The following is a 14221-nucleotide window of genomic DNA, read 5'->3' on the forward strand; positions in this document are numbered from 1 at the left end:
ATCGGTGTCTGGCAGGTTGATGAATGTTTAATGAGGGGGCGTGGCCTGTTCGCCTGTTTACACATTGAGAGGCAGCCAATCAGGTGATGTGGATGAGAGCAGAGATACAGCAGAGCCTATCAGAGAGCAGCTAGGAGTGAACCAGGTCAGAATCAAAACAAGTTGTGTTTTGAAGTGTCTCTCTCAGCATGAGGTCTCCTGTGAAAAACAAACATCCAGACAGGAACCTCCAAAACTCCAAACAGGACGAGCTGAGAATCAGAACCTGCTGCTACTACAGACCTCTGATAATGTGATGTCGCCAGATTTATAAAGAAGAAAACTGACAGCACGGACCAGTGACACACTGATGGTAGAGGCTGCTGCAGAGTGAAGAGTCCATCAGTATGAACTCATCCATTCACACACATTCACACACTGATGGTAGAGGCTGCTGCAGAGTCCATCAGTATTAACTCATCCATTCATACACACTCACACACTGATGGTAGAGGCTGCTGCAGAGTAAAGAGTCCATCAGTATGAACTCATCCATTCACACACATTCACACACTGATGGTAGAGGCTGCTGCAGAGTCCATCAGTATTAACTCATCCATTCATACACACTCACACACTGATGGTAGAGGCTGCTGCAGAGTACAGAGAATGTTCATAAGACATTCTGGGTTAAGTGACTTGCCCAAGGACATCTGACATGTAGATGCAGGATCAGGGGATTGAACCCTCAACCTGTTTATATGAAGTGCACATCCTGTCTCTGTGAGGACGTGACACTTTTTATTCACTAAAACGGACCGATGACTGAAACTAGGTGACAACATTATTACAGCTCTGACTCTGAGGCTTTTATTGTGAAGGTAATGGATTTTAAATTTTGCTGATAAATTATTGAAACACATGCTGTTACCATGGCAACGACAGCTGTCACCACCACGTCCTGTTTGTCACTTTCTCAGATGTCACAATAATCACTGGTCCATGTGTGAGTGTGCAGCGAGAGCGCCGGCCTCCTTATCGTCATGGAAACAAGCATCCGGAGCAGCTCACAGGAAGCGGCGCAGACAGGAAGTGACGAGGCATCAAAAAAGTGCTGAGTTTGACTTTTACAAATCACTGAATTGTGATTTTAGCAGGTAGACCTGTCACAAACAGATACTGTTTCCATGGTTACCATGGTTACCACTGTCACCTTTGTACTCTGTCTAAAGTTCTCAGGCGTTAAACATCAGCCTCTCGTCCAATCAGATCACTTTGTTTTTGTCTTGTTTTTCATCTTCACACTGAAAAGGTCTGAGATTGAGGCCGTTGAGACGTGTGTGTTGGGGAGCAAAGGATTGTGGGATATATTATGACAAAAGCTGTTTTTGTATGAACTTTATTTGAATGAGACTTTATTGACACAAACAGAGACGGGCTCTCAGAGTCATAAACACGTCTGACCAGCAGGGGGCGCTGTGTCTCATCCGAGGTTTCAACATCTTCAGTTATTTATAAAAGAGTAAAAAAGCTCCGATCAGATTTTATCTGAAACTCAGTCATCGACTGATTTAGTCTGTTTGAGGATCTGAATCAAGACCACGTCCTCAGCGGCGCCCCCTTCAGGACACGCTGCACATCACCGCTCCTTAGACTGGTAACGACTCAGAGTCCGGTCCAGTCGCTCTGCTGGTCCCTAGTGGTCCCAGCGATCTGTCCATGTGGGGTCGTGGGTTCAGCACCGAGGAGTTCCTGGTGGCCTGGATCTTGTTCTGGCTGCCGTCGGATCGGTTCCTCAGGTGCGCTCGGTCACAGAAAGAGGCGAGGCCGCGGCGCAGCTCTTTGCGGATGTTGTCGCTGGACAGGACGTAGAGGATGGGGTTGATGGCGCTGTTGATGGTGGACAGACCCAGCGAGATGGTGTAGGGCGTGTACACGATCCTCTCGAAGAAACAGGCGCCGTCCTCCAGCCGCGGGAAGTGGAAGAGCACGGCGCGCACCAGCAGGATCACGTGATACGGAGCGAAGCAGACCAGGAAGAGCACCACCACCGCCGTCGCCAGCCAGCGAACGCGCTCCTTCTGCCCCCGCCGCAGCCCGGTGCTGTTCTGCACGTTGGCGAGGATTCCGCGGTTCGTCACCACCAGCACCAGCAGCGGGATCAGGAACCCGACCACGAAGCGGGCGTAGTTGAAGCCCGTCACCGTGCTGCTGCTCTGAGTCGGCTCGAAGCAGCGGCGTTCGCCTTCTGCGGCCTCGCCCTCTCTCATGATGAAGACGGGCACGTGGCTGATTGCTACCAGCAGCACCACGGTGAGGGCGATGAGGAAGGCGTGGCGTTGGCGGCGCAGGCCGCGGGACTCCAAGCTGTAGACCACGGCGACGTAGCGGTCACAGGAGACGCAGCAGAGCAGGAAGATGCTGATGTACATGTTGTTGAAGAAGATGTAGCCCGTGAGCTTGCACGCCGCCGAGCTCCACATCCACACGTGACCCTCGCTCAAGTAGAACGCCCACAGCGGCAGCGTGGACAGGTAGGTGAGGTCGCACAGCGACAGGCTCAACAGGTACACGCCCAGCACGTTCTTCCTCAGCACCTGCAGCCAGGTGAGGTAGACGGTCAGAAGGTTGGCAGGAAGTCCAACAGCCAGCACGCCGCTGTACAGCAGCACCAGCGGCAGGCGGCCATCGTCGAATGGAGTCTCACACTGAGTCGCACTCTGATTGGTCAGGACAGGGACGCTCTCGGTCGGCAGCTCGTGCATGATGTCTGCAGAGAGACAGAGACAGCCAATCAGATTCAAGTCTGTTTACAGCAAAGAAAACTTTAAGTTCTTCTTGTTTGCAGCTTTTATTCTGACAGGAAGTCTGTTCGCTATCTCGCAGGAAGTCCCCGCCACAATAACAGTTTCTGAGAACGTGCAGAGGTTTGAGGTGTGAATCCGGTCAAGGAGGTGTCGCAGTTTGACATGAACTCCTGATGAACTCTGACCTTAAATAACAGGTCGATCATTTCAAAATAAAACAACCTTCAGTCTGAACGACCCTGTGATGAAACCGTTTCTGATTGGACGATCCAGATTCATCCAATCAGAGGTCAGAATTAAAGATGTTTTTTTTTTTTTAAATGAAGGTGTTTCAGATCACTCTCTGTTAACATAGAAATAAACCTGATAGATAGATCATGACGTGTGCTGCAGATCTCATTGGCTGAATGATCTGCTGTGAAAATAATAAACAAATCAAAACACTTCCTGTGTCATCTCTGATTCAGGGTCTTTGTTTCTCTGCTGCGCTCTGATTGGCTGTTAGCACTCTGACCTGATTCTTCATTGACTCTGATCAGATCAATAATTTAATAAGTTGTGATGTCCTCACTCTCATTGTCAGGGTCTGAACAGCTGTCAATCAAACTGGCGTCCAATCAGAGGAGACTTATTGCTCTCTTAGTTGCTGACTGCTCGAAGGTCTTCGGTTCCTCGAAAGACTCGACTTCCTCCGAGTCATTAACCGCCGCTGAGATTTATGACGCTGATGAGCATCGGGGCCCCAGACCAGTAAGGGGGGGCCCCAGACCAGTAAGGGGGGGGGGGGGGGGGGCGTGACCTTGTTGTCCTCTCGTCTGCATCTCGAAGAACTAAACGAGTTCAACCTTTAAGGAAAGCAGCCAATAAACTGTTCAAACACGTTTCCTGTTTACAGAGAAAGACGTGTCAGAGTCTCCGTCAGGTGAGCGAGCTGAGCTGGAGCTCAGGTCCACACAGGTAGGTGTTTGGACCCAGCTGTCTCTGACCCCCCACAGACTCTACAAACGGAACCTGCTGATGGGGTTCAGTCTCTGCAGGCTGCACTGACTTCCTCATTTTACTGCTCAGAGACACACTGTCACCCTTCATCTCCTTCACACATGCTCTCTGTCTTAACGTGAAAATGACGTCATGGAGTCAACATTATATTTAATGTTTATAATAAATGACCATAATGTCTCATAAATCTGCTGACAGCTGACATGTATTCATTTTATTCTTTAAGATGTTTTCATTAATAAAAAGTGATTCAAGAATAGATTAGCACGCGCTCCCTGAATCGTTCCTACATGATGACGTCACTGAACTATTACTACAGGAACTTTTATTTATCTTTGTTATTCATGCAAGTTTTAATATAAAGAAACTCACCGCCGTCTCGTGCATCCTCCGTCTGCTTCCTCGTGCGCTCTGACTTTGAATGAAGAGACGTGACGTGACGTGGGGAGAGTAGCTCTGTGGAGGGTCACGTGGAACACAAAAAATACATCTGGGGCATCAATTATTCATCCACCATCTTTAATTCATCCTCTCATCTTTAATTGATCCTGAAAACATGAAAAACAAAGAAGAAGAAAAACAGCCCGACCTCAGGGTCTCGGTTCACCGGAAGGTTCCTGAACGCATCACACGCGGAGAGACGAGGAGGAAGAGTTCTCTTCTTTTCCGCTTAGTCTCCTTCTCTACCTCCTCCTCTCCTTCTCTACCTCCTCCTCTCCTTCTTTACCTCCTCCTCTCCTCTCCTTCCCTTCTCTACCTCCTCCTCTCCTCTCCTTCCCTTCTCTACCTCCTTCTCTACCTCCTCCTCTCCTTCTCTACCTCCTCCTCTCCTCTCCTTCCCTTCTCTACCTCCTTCTCTACCTCCTCCTCTCCTTCTCCTCTCCTTCTCTACCTCCTCCTCTCCTTCCCTTCTCTACCTCCTTCTCTACCTCCTCCTCTCCTTCTCCTCTCCTTCTCTACCTCCTCCTCTCCTTCTCTTCTCCTTCTCTACCTCCTCCCCTCCTTCTCTACCTCCTCCTCTCCTTACATCCTCTCCTTCTCTACCTCCTCCTCTCCTTCTCTACCTCCTCCTCCCCTCCTTACAACCTTTCCTTCTCTACCTCCTCCTCTCCTTCTCTACCTCCTCCTCTCCTTCTCTACCTCCTCCTCTCCTTCTCTACCTCCTCCCCTCCTTTACCTCCTCCTCCCCTTCTTTACCTCCTCCCCTCCTTCTCTACCTCCTCCTCTCCTTACATCCTCTCCTTCTCTACCTCCTCCTCTCCTTCTCTACCTCCTCCTCTCCTTCTCTACCTCCTCCTCTCCTTCTCTACCTCCTCCTCTCCTTCCCTTCTCTACCTCCTCCTCTCCTTCTCTACCTCCTCCCCTCCTTACATCCTCTCCTTCTCTACCTCCTCCTCTCCTCCTCTACCTCCTCCTCTCCTTCTCTACCTCCTCCCCTCCTTACATCCTCTCCTTCTCTACCTCCTCCTCTCCTTCTCTACCTCCTCTCCTCCTTCTTCTCTACCTCCTCCTCTCCTCTCCTTCTCTACCTCCTCTCCTCCTTCTTCTCTACCTCCTCCTCTCCTCTCCTTCTCTACCTCCTCTCCTCCTTCTTCTCTACCTCCTCCTCTCCTCTCCTTCTCTACCTCCTCTCCTCCTTCTTCTCTACCTCCTCCTCTCCTTTCCTTCTCTACCTCCTCTCCTCCTTCTTCTCTACCTCCTCCTCTCCTTTCCTTCTCTACCTCCTCTCCTCCTTCTTCTCTACCTCCTCCTCTCCTTTCCTTCTCTACCTCCTCCTCTCCATAATCAAAAACTCATAATCAGTTTACATTTGTTTACATTATTTATTTATATAATTTACATTCATATTTACAAAACATTTTTCAGGAATGTCTTTTTGATGATGAGTCATCAATGTCTTGAGAACAATAAGCCCCGCCCCCTTCTTTATTAGGGGTCCCAGGCTGAAAGCTGATTGGACGTCCCTAATGTCCTGAGGATCAGTTCTTCCACCTCATTTGCTGAAAGAGAAGAAGAAACATTCAGTGAGGTCACATGATGAGGGTTAAGATGATGATGTCATCCTCCTCTTCCTCACCGGGTTGTTTATCAGCTCGTCAATCTTCCTCTCCTCCGCCGACCCCCTCTCAACCTTTCCCCGGTACGCCAGCAACAGCTGTCGGTCCTTCAGGTCCCGGTACGTCTGATTGGCCCAGAGAAACATGACATCATTAACATGAATAGGTGTGTCGAGGACTTGTTATTGATCGTCCAATCAGAGAGTTTGATTATTGTAAAAACAGGTCTGCGCCTCACGTTGATGACGATGTCGTGACATTTATGTTTCTGAGCCAAACTGATCCTGACGTCCGCATCATCAACCAGCGCCACGTAGTCCTTCAGCACCTGTCAATCAAATACACCTGTCAATCAAATACATGCACCTGTCAATCAAATACATATACCTGTCAATCAAGTACATGCACCTGTCAATCAAATACACCTATCAATCAAATACATGACCCTGTCAATCAAATACATGCACCTGTCAATCAAGTACATGCACCTGTCAATCAAATACATGCACCTGTCAATCAAATACATGCACCTGTCAATCAAATACATGCACCTGTCAATCAAATACATGCACCTGTCAATCAAGTACATGCACCTGTCAATCAAATACATGACCCTGTCAATCAAATACATATACCTGTCAATCAAATACACCTGTCAATCATTAAATACATACACCTGTCAATCAAATACACCTGTCAATCATTAAATACATACACCTGTCAATCAAATGCACCTGTCAATCAAATACGTGCACCTGTCAATCAAATACATACACCTGTCAATCAAATACATACACCTGTCAATCAAATACATACACCTGTCAATCAAATACGTGCACCTGTCAATCAAATACATGCACCTGTCAATCAAATACATACACCTGTCAATCAAACAGCCTGATCATACTTGGCTTTATCGTCCATTGGTGGGACTGTTACTGTGTAGCCCCGCCTCCTCACCTGTGTGGGGGCGGAGTTCTTCTGCAGGATGTCAACGACTCGTTGGAAGTTGAGCGGTGATTTCTTCCTGGTGAAGCCGAGCCAGTTCCTGCTCGTGAAGAGAGCGTCCACATCCGACCACGCCTTCAGCTTCGCCCGCGCCGACAGCGCTGTCGTAAAGAACTGCTTCTCTGGAATCTGACGTCAAAGTTTAACAGCTGTTAATCGTTCAGAGGTCAGGTGTTAACACAGGTCAATGACATCTGAACAAGTCTCACCTTGAAGGTCTGACGGATGTTCAACGGACTGCTGTACATTCCCTGAAAACAGAAGCACAGGCTCAACTAATCTGGATCAACTGATCAGGTTCAGATGATCAGGTTCAGATGATCAGGTTCAGATGATCAGGTTCAGATGATCAGGTTCAGATAATCAGGTTTAGATGATCAGGTTCATGTGATCAGGTTCAGATGATCAGGTTCAGATAATCAGGTTTAGATGATCAGGTTTAGATGATCAGGTTCAGATAATCAGGTTCAGATAATCAGGTTTAGATGATCAGGTTCATGTGATCAGGTTCAGATGATCAGGTTCAGATGATCAGGTTCATGTGATCAGGTTCAGATAATCAGGTTCAGATGATCAGGTTCATGTGATCAGGTTCAGATAATCAGGTTCAGATGATCAGGTTCAGATAATCAGGTTCAGATGATCAGGTTCAGGTGATCAGGTTCATGTGATCAGGTTCATGTGATCAGGTTTAGATGATCAGGTTCAGATGATCAGGTTCAGATGATCAGGTTTAGATGATCAGGTTCATGTGATCAGGTTCAGATAATCAGGTTCAGATAATCAGGTTCAGATGATCAGGTTCAGATGATCAGGTTCAGATGATCAGGTTCATGTGATCAGGTTCAGATGATCAGGTTCAGATAATCAGGTTCAGATAATCAGGTTTAGATGATCAGGTTCAGATAATCAGGTTCAGATAATCAGGTTCAGATGATCAGGTTCAGATAATCAGGTTCAGATAATCAGGTTCAGATGATCAGGTTCAGATGATCAGGTTCATATGATCAGGTTCATATGATCAGGTTCAGATAATCAGGTTCAGATGATCAGGTTCAGATGATCAGGTTCAGATAATCAGGTTCATGTGATCAGGTTCAGATAATCAGGTTCATGTGATCAGGTTCATGTGATCAGGTTTAGATGATCTCATACAGGTCTAGGTAAAGTCAGACTGACCTCGGACTCGGTGTAGTGGTAGAAGCAGCAGTAGTACAGAGTTGTGACCAACGGCATGTTGAGGATTGAAGCTCTTCTGGGAAACTTCTGGAAGATTTCCACCTTGCCTCCCCGCTCGGCCTGCCGGTCTGTTGCCTGGCAACAGAACAGGAGTGAAATTGGGTTTACTGTTACTGAGAGAACAAGTTAAAGATCTCCCTCCCTACTCTGTCTCTGATTGGCTAATTGTTGCTGCTGGACGGTCACCATGGATTTCAGAGTACCCCCTTCCATATCTCATAACTCCAGTGTGTCCAGTGTAAATGTGTCTGTGAGTCCTGACTGTCTACAGTGAGGGAGAAGCTTTGTGTTGTTCACACGTTCTTCCTTTCAGACGCACTGAGCCTCTCTGACCTCGATGATGATCTGTCTCTCCAGCAGGGTGTAGTGATCCTGAACGTGAGCCGAGTCCTCTGCAGAGAACGGGAGACTGGACACAAACAAACACCCGTTACAGTGATGTCACTGCTGACATCATCCGGTCACGTAGTCTCTGATTGGACCTGATTTGGACCATGTTGATACATTCTGGTACTGTGTGGCTCACTCACCTGAGGCAGCTCTTCAGGAAGTCCCGCCTCTTGTTTTCATCAGAGATGCTGAGGTGCTCCTTATACTGAAGAAGCTGTTGCCATGGAAACAGACAGATGTGTTTCTCTGATATTTAAAATAATCTTTACAATGACGGGACAGTTCTACAAATACGTTCACATCCTTTAAACTATTCCACATACCGCCACGTCCTCCGTCCTGCCCAGAGCTCTGAGGAGGAGCAGAAGAAGAACAACCGTTAGCATGTAGACCGGTTAGACAGGTGAGACAGGTGAGACAGGTGAGACAGGTGAGACAGACCTGAGAAGCTCCAGCAGCGTTCTGTTGTCTCTGGTCTCTGTCAGATACTGGATCAGGTGTCTGAGAGCCGTCTCTCTGGACTCAAGCTCCCCGAACAGAACCTCTGAAACACATTCAAGGACCAGGTCTGATTATTCAAGGACAAGGTCTGATTATTCAAGGACCAGGTCTGATTATTCAAGGACAAGGTCTGATTATTCAAGGACAAGGTCTGATTATTCAAGGACCAGGTCTGATTATTCAAGGACCAGGTCTAATTATTCAAGGACAAGTTCTGATTATTCAAGGACCAGGTCTGATTATTCAAGGACCAGGTCTAATTATTCAAGGACAAGTTCTGATTATTCAAGGACTATTCAAGGACAACGTCTGATTATTCAAGGACAACGTCTGATTATTCAAGGTTCAAAGGTTGACCCCGCCCTGAAGGTGCTGACCCCGCCCTGAAGGTGCTGACCCCGCCCTGAAGGTGCTGACCCCGCCCTGAAGGTGCCGGCCCCACCCTGAATGTGCCGACCCCGCCCTGAAGGTGCCGGCCCCGCCCTGAAGGTGCCGACCCCGCCCTGAAGGTGCCGACCCCGCCCTGAAGTTGCTGACCTTGCTCGCGCCTGCTGTTAATCTAAATGATGACGTCATTCATAACTGCGTCAAGCGACTGAGAGTAGACCTGTCTCTATAAAGCTGGGACTCTCAGCTCCTGGTTCAGGACCAGGTAAGAATGATGAAACAGAACCAGGTCTGATTGACCAGGATCCAGCAGTCTCACCTTTACTCAGAGTCCTCTTCAGGAATATTAACACCTGCAAGAGACAAACAGCATCTGTCAGCATGTTCCTCATAAAGTTTACAGCTTTGAATTACTGTCAACCATCAAGAATTTAAATAAAGTTACAGCAGTGATGACGTTTCCATCATGAGCGCTGACCGCCGAATCAAGGAGGAGGAGCTTATCCTGACGAGAGCGGAATTTCTCCAGAGACACGGCCTGAAAAATACACAGTACAAATACACACTAAAGAACAAGTACACACTAAAACAAGTACACACTAAAACAAGAACACACTAAAACAAGAACACACTAAAACAAGTACACACTAAAACAAGAACACACTAAAACAAGAACACCACAACACAAGTATACAACAAAACAAGTACACACTAAAAAAACAAAAGGACACAACAAAACAAGAACACAACAAAACAAGAACACAACAAAACAAGTACACACTAAAACAAGTACACAACAAAACAAGTACACACTAAAACAAGTACACAACAAAACAAGTACACACTAAAACAAGTACACACTAAAACAAGAACACACTAAAACAAGTACACACTAAAACAAGTACACACTAAAACAAGTACACACTAAAACAAGAACACACTAAAACAAGTACACACTAAAACAAGTACACACTAAAACAAGTACACACTAAAACAAGTACACACTAAAACAAGAACACACTAAAACAAGTACACACTAAAACAAGTACACACTAAAACAAGTACACACTAAAACAAGAACACACTAAAACAAGTACACACTAAAACAAGTACACACTAAAACAAGTACACACTAAAACAAGAACACACTAAAACAAGTACACACTAAAACAAGTACACACTAAAACAAGTACACACTAAAACAAGTACACTGATAGTACAGACAGGTTTGTTACCTTCCCCTGCTGCATTCTCTGGACCGTCTCCTCAGGCGACCAATCACTGACATAATCCTGACACCAAACATGACATCAACTTTAGAAAATACAACCTAGGGCACGTGATGACATCATTGATATCAAACAGCCAATCAGAGACTTGTTGTCACCTTGTACTCAGATTTGGGTTTCCGTAGTTCTGGTGCGTAGAGCCTGACAGACGAGTCACTGAGCGCTAAAACAAAAACATCAGTCTGAAACCTGACGAAATATCATTGTTTCAACACTATCATCATGTCATCATCATCATCACGCCATCATCACGCCATCATCACGCCATCATCACGCCATCATCATACACTTTGATTCAGACTTACTGTCAGTCAGAGACTGGAACGTTCCTCCTTTAGTTTTCCCTGCAGAGACACAAATTCAAACTGTCAACACAAGACAACACCTGTCCTTCTGTCTCACCTGTCCTCCTGACTCACCTGTCCTCCTGTCTCACCTGTCTTTCTGTCTCACCTGTCCTCTTGTCTTTCTATCTCACCTGTCCTCCTGACTCACCTGTCCTCCTGTCTCATCTGTCCTCCTGTCTTTCTGTCTCACCTGTCCTCTTGTCGCACCTGTTCTTGTCTCACCTGTCTTTCTGTCTCACCTGTCCTTCTGTCTCACCTGCCCTCTTGTCTCACCTGTCCTCCTGTGTCACCTGTCCTCCTATCTTTCTGTGTCACCTGTCCTCTTGTCTCACCTGTCCTCCTATCTTTCTGTGTCACCTGTCCTCTTGTCTCACGTGTCCTCCTGTCTTTCTGTGTCACCTGTCCTCCTGTCTTTCTGTCTCACCTGTCCTCCTGTCTTTCTGTGTCACCTGTCCTCTTGTCTCACCTGTCCTCCTGTCTCACCTGTCTTTCTGTCTGACCTGTCTTTCTGTCTGACCTGTCCTCCTGTCTCACCTGTCTTTCTGTCTGACCTGTCTTTCTGTCTGACCTGTCCTTCTGTCTCACCTGTCCTCCTGTCTTTCTGTGTCACCTGTCCTCTTGTCTCACCTGTCTTTCTGTCTCACCTGTCCTCCTGTCTCACCTTTGAACAGCGAGCTCAGAGAGTAACCAGAGTTGCTCTTGCTGATGGTGGTCTTGTCCGTGTTGATTTTGGGGAAGGTGGGCTCCCTGTCTGTCCTCTGATTGGACGCTGCCGTCTCTCTGACGGACCAGGAGATACCTGAGGAAAAACATGTGAGTTCAGCTTGCAGCCAATCACAGCCCAGGATTGTTCTGTAGTATAAATGCTCTTACTCCCGACGGGCTCGCCGCTCCAGCTGACCTTCTCCACGTCGTCGTCATCGTCGTCTTCGTCCACCAGGGGGCGGAGACTGTTCACCGCTCGCTTCGACTCCTTCAACTACAAACAGACGTCACACAGGTGAGCCCCCACACACCTGTCTGATCGTTAACCAATAGAGACAGAGGATGTGACTGCTCACCCTGCTGAACTCGTCATCGTCGTCATCGAAGGTAAAAGCTTTGAACTTGGAGCTGTTCCAGTATTCTTCCTCATCCGCTTTACTCTTCATCATCTGAGAACAGGAAGTTCAATCAAAGACTTCTGAAAGAGTTATTCACACACACACACATTATAACACACACACACTACACACACACCCACGTGTATGTGTAGTGTGTGTGTGTGTGTTATAATGTGTGTGTGTTATGTGTGTGTGTGTGTGTTATAATGTGTGTGTGTAGTGTGTGTGATCAGTGTAGTATGTGTGTATGTGTGTGTAGTGTAGTGTGTGTGTATATATGTAGTGTGTGTGTGTGTGTGTAGTGTAGTGTGTGTATATGTAGTATGTGTGTGTGTAGTGTAGTGTGTGTGTGTGATCAGTGTAGTGTGTGTGTATATGTAGTATGTGTGTGTGTAGTGTAGTGTGTGTGTGTGATCAGTGTAGTGTGTGTGTATATGTAGTATGTGTGTGTGTGTAGTGTAGTGTGTGTGTGTGTAGTGTAGTGTGTGTGTATATGTAGTATGTGTGTGTGTGTGTGTAGTGTGAATGTGTGTCTGTGTGTGTGTGTAGTGTGTCTGTGTATGTGTGTGTGTTATAATGTGTTTGTGTGTGTGTGTGTCTGTGTAGTGTGTGTGTGTGTGTGTGTGAATGTGTGTCTGTGTGTGTGTGTAGTGTGTCTGTGTATGTGTGTGTGTGTGTGTTATAATGTGTTTGTGTGTGTGTAGTGTGTCTGTGTAGTGTAGTGTGTGTGTGTGTAGTGTAGTGTGTGTGTATGTGTGTGTGTGTGAATGTGTGTCTGTGTGTGTGTAGTGTGTCTGTGTAGTGTAGTGTAGTGTGTGTGTGTGTAGTGTGTGTGTGTAGTGTAGTGTGTGTGTGTGTAGTGTAGTGTGTGTGTATGTGTGTGTGTGTGTGTTATAATGTGTTTGTGTGTGTGTAGTGTGTCTGTGTAGTGTAGTGTGTGTGTGTGTAGTGTAGTGTGTGTGTATGTGTGTGTGTGTGAATGTGTGTCTGTGTGTGTGTAGTGTGTCTGTGTAGTGTAGTGTAGTGTGTGTGTGTGTAGTGTGTGTGTGTAGTGTGTGTGTGTGTAGTGTAGTGTGTGTGTATATGTAGTATGTGTGTGTGTGTGTAGTGTGAATGTGTGTCTGTGTGTGTGTGTAGTGTGTCTGTGTATGTGTGTGTGTGTTATAATGTGTTTGTGTGTGTGTGTGTGTGTATGTGTGTGTATGTGTCTGTGTGTGTGTGTGTGTATGTATGTGTGTGTGTGTGTGTGTGTAGTGTAGTGTGTGTATGTGTGTGTGTGTTCTTGTTCATGTGACAGCAGGAAGCTAACTAGCATGTAGCAGGCTAACCGATACGTCCTTATTTATACCGGAAGTAACCCTCGCGCTCTCTCTGACGGAGACAGTAACGGTGACGTCACATTGAGTTTTATTATCCAATCAGTCGATCAGACTAAATTTAATTTGATCAAAGTGATAATCAATCAGAAACAGGTCAGCTGTTTTTACCTTCACCAGCTGTAGCTGCTCCTCTTCTTCTTCTCTGACGGAGGCTGAACAGCTTCCGGTCGCGCAAAGTCTACTGGGAGTTGTAGTTGTAGTGTCTTTTTTTTTTAATGTACTTTATTAATCCCACGAGGGGAAATTCGGTTTTCACTCTGCATTAATGGAGAGGTCTCAGAGTGAGGGGGCTGCCCACAGAGAGCGCTCCAGAGCAGTTTTTGGGGTTCGGTGCCTTGCTCAGGGGCACCTCGGCAGTGCTCAGGAAATGGACTGGCACCTCTCCAGCTACCAGACCAGTTTCCGGACTTGGTCCGTGCCGGGACTTGAACCGGCGACCCTCCGGTTCCCAACCCAAGTCCCTACAGACTGTTTCTGGAGGAGTGATTTAAGAGCGACACCACGTGAATAAGTGAACACCTGTCTCCATGTGAGCAGGTGTTTGATCTCATGTGGATGAAACAGGACTGGATGTGGATGAGACAGGACTGGATGTGGATGAGACAGGACTGGATGTGGATGAGACAGGACTGGATGTGGATGAAACAGGACTGGATGTGGATGAGACAGGACTGGATGTGGATGAGACAGGACTGGATGTGGATGAGACAGGACTGGATGTGGAGGAAACAGGACT

At 47.0% G+C, this 14221-nt stretch overlaps 2 protein-coding genes and 2 long non-coding RNA genes across 7 annotated transcripts; 1 reads left to right on the forward strand and 3 right to left on the reverse strand.

Annotated features, from left to right (window-relative positions):
- Positions 1–1627: 1627 nt before the first annotated feature.
- gpr132b (G protein-coupled receptor 132b) lies at positions 1628–4432 on the reverse strand. 2 transcript variants are annotated; one of them, XM_079366544.1, is made up of 3 exons: positions 4375–4429; positions 4158–4241; positions 1628–2749 (listed from the first exon to the last, which is right to left on the reverse strand). In XM_079366544.1, the coding sequence occupies exon 3, from the start codon at positions 2742–2744 to the stop codon at positions 1629–1631; it is 1116 nt and encodes a 371-aa protein (XP_079222670.1). In that variant the 5' UTR covers positions 2745–2749; positions 4158–4241; positions 4375–4429; the 3' UTR covers position 1628. The 2 variants fall into 2 exon arrangements, with proteins under 2 accessions (XP_079222670.1, XP_079222669.1); XM_079366543.1 differs by having other exon boundaries at positions 4158–4432.
- A 1156-nt stretch (positions 4433–5588) lies between these two features.
- vipas39 (VPS33B interacting protein, apical-basolateral polarity regulator, spe-39 homolog) lies at positions 5589–13663 on the reverse strand. The gene is made up of 19 exons (XM_079348977.1): positions 13594–13663; positions 12065–12157; positions 11877–11982; positions 11665–11802; positions 10962–11000; positions 10755–10819; positions 10603–10659; positions 9813–9905; positions 9687–9720; positions 8921–9023; positions 8803–8830; positions 8620–8693; positions 8423–8498; positions 8030–8164; positions 7060–7101; positions 6803–6979; positions 6081–6170; positions 5863–5967; positions 5589–5785 (listed from the first exon to the last, which is right to left on the reverse strand). Exons 2-19 carry the CDS (start codon positions 12155–12157, stop codon positions 5765–5767), a joined length of 1476 nt encoding a protein of 491 aa, XP_079205103.1. The 5' UTR covers positions 13594–13663; the 3' UTR covers positions 5589–5764.
- Positions 7108–8062, forward strand: LOC306827280. Of its 3 annotated transcripts, none has more exons than XR_013779602.1 (3): positions 7108–7343; positions 7456–7931; positions 7988–8062. It is a non-coding gene; the product is annotated as an uncharacterized lncRNA (long non-coding RNA). The 3 variants fall into 3 exon arrangements; XR_013779603.1 differs by having other exon boundaries at positions 7456–7749; positions 7806–8023; XR_013779604.1 differs by having other exon boundaries at positions 7456–7497; positions 7540–8023.
- LOC306827292 lies at positions 11357–11608 on the reverse strand. The gene is made up of 3 exons (XR_013779609.1): positions 11589–11608; positions 11453–11486; positions 11357–11402 (listed from the first exon to the last, which is right to left on the reverse strand). It is a non-coding gene; the product is annotated as an uncharacterized lncRNA (long non-coding RNA).
- Positions 13664–14221: the final 558 nt, after the last annotated feature.

This window comes from Symphodus melops (genome assembly GCF_947650265.1).
Source record: "Symphodus melops genome assembly, chromosome: 1".
Taxonomy (NCBI): Eukaryota; Metazoa; Chordata; class Actinopteri; order Labriformes; family Labridae; genus Symphodus; species Symphodus melops.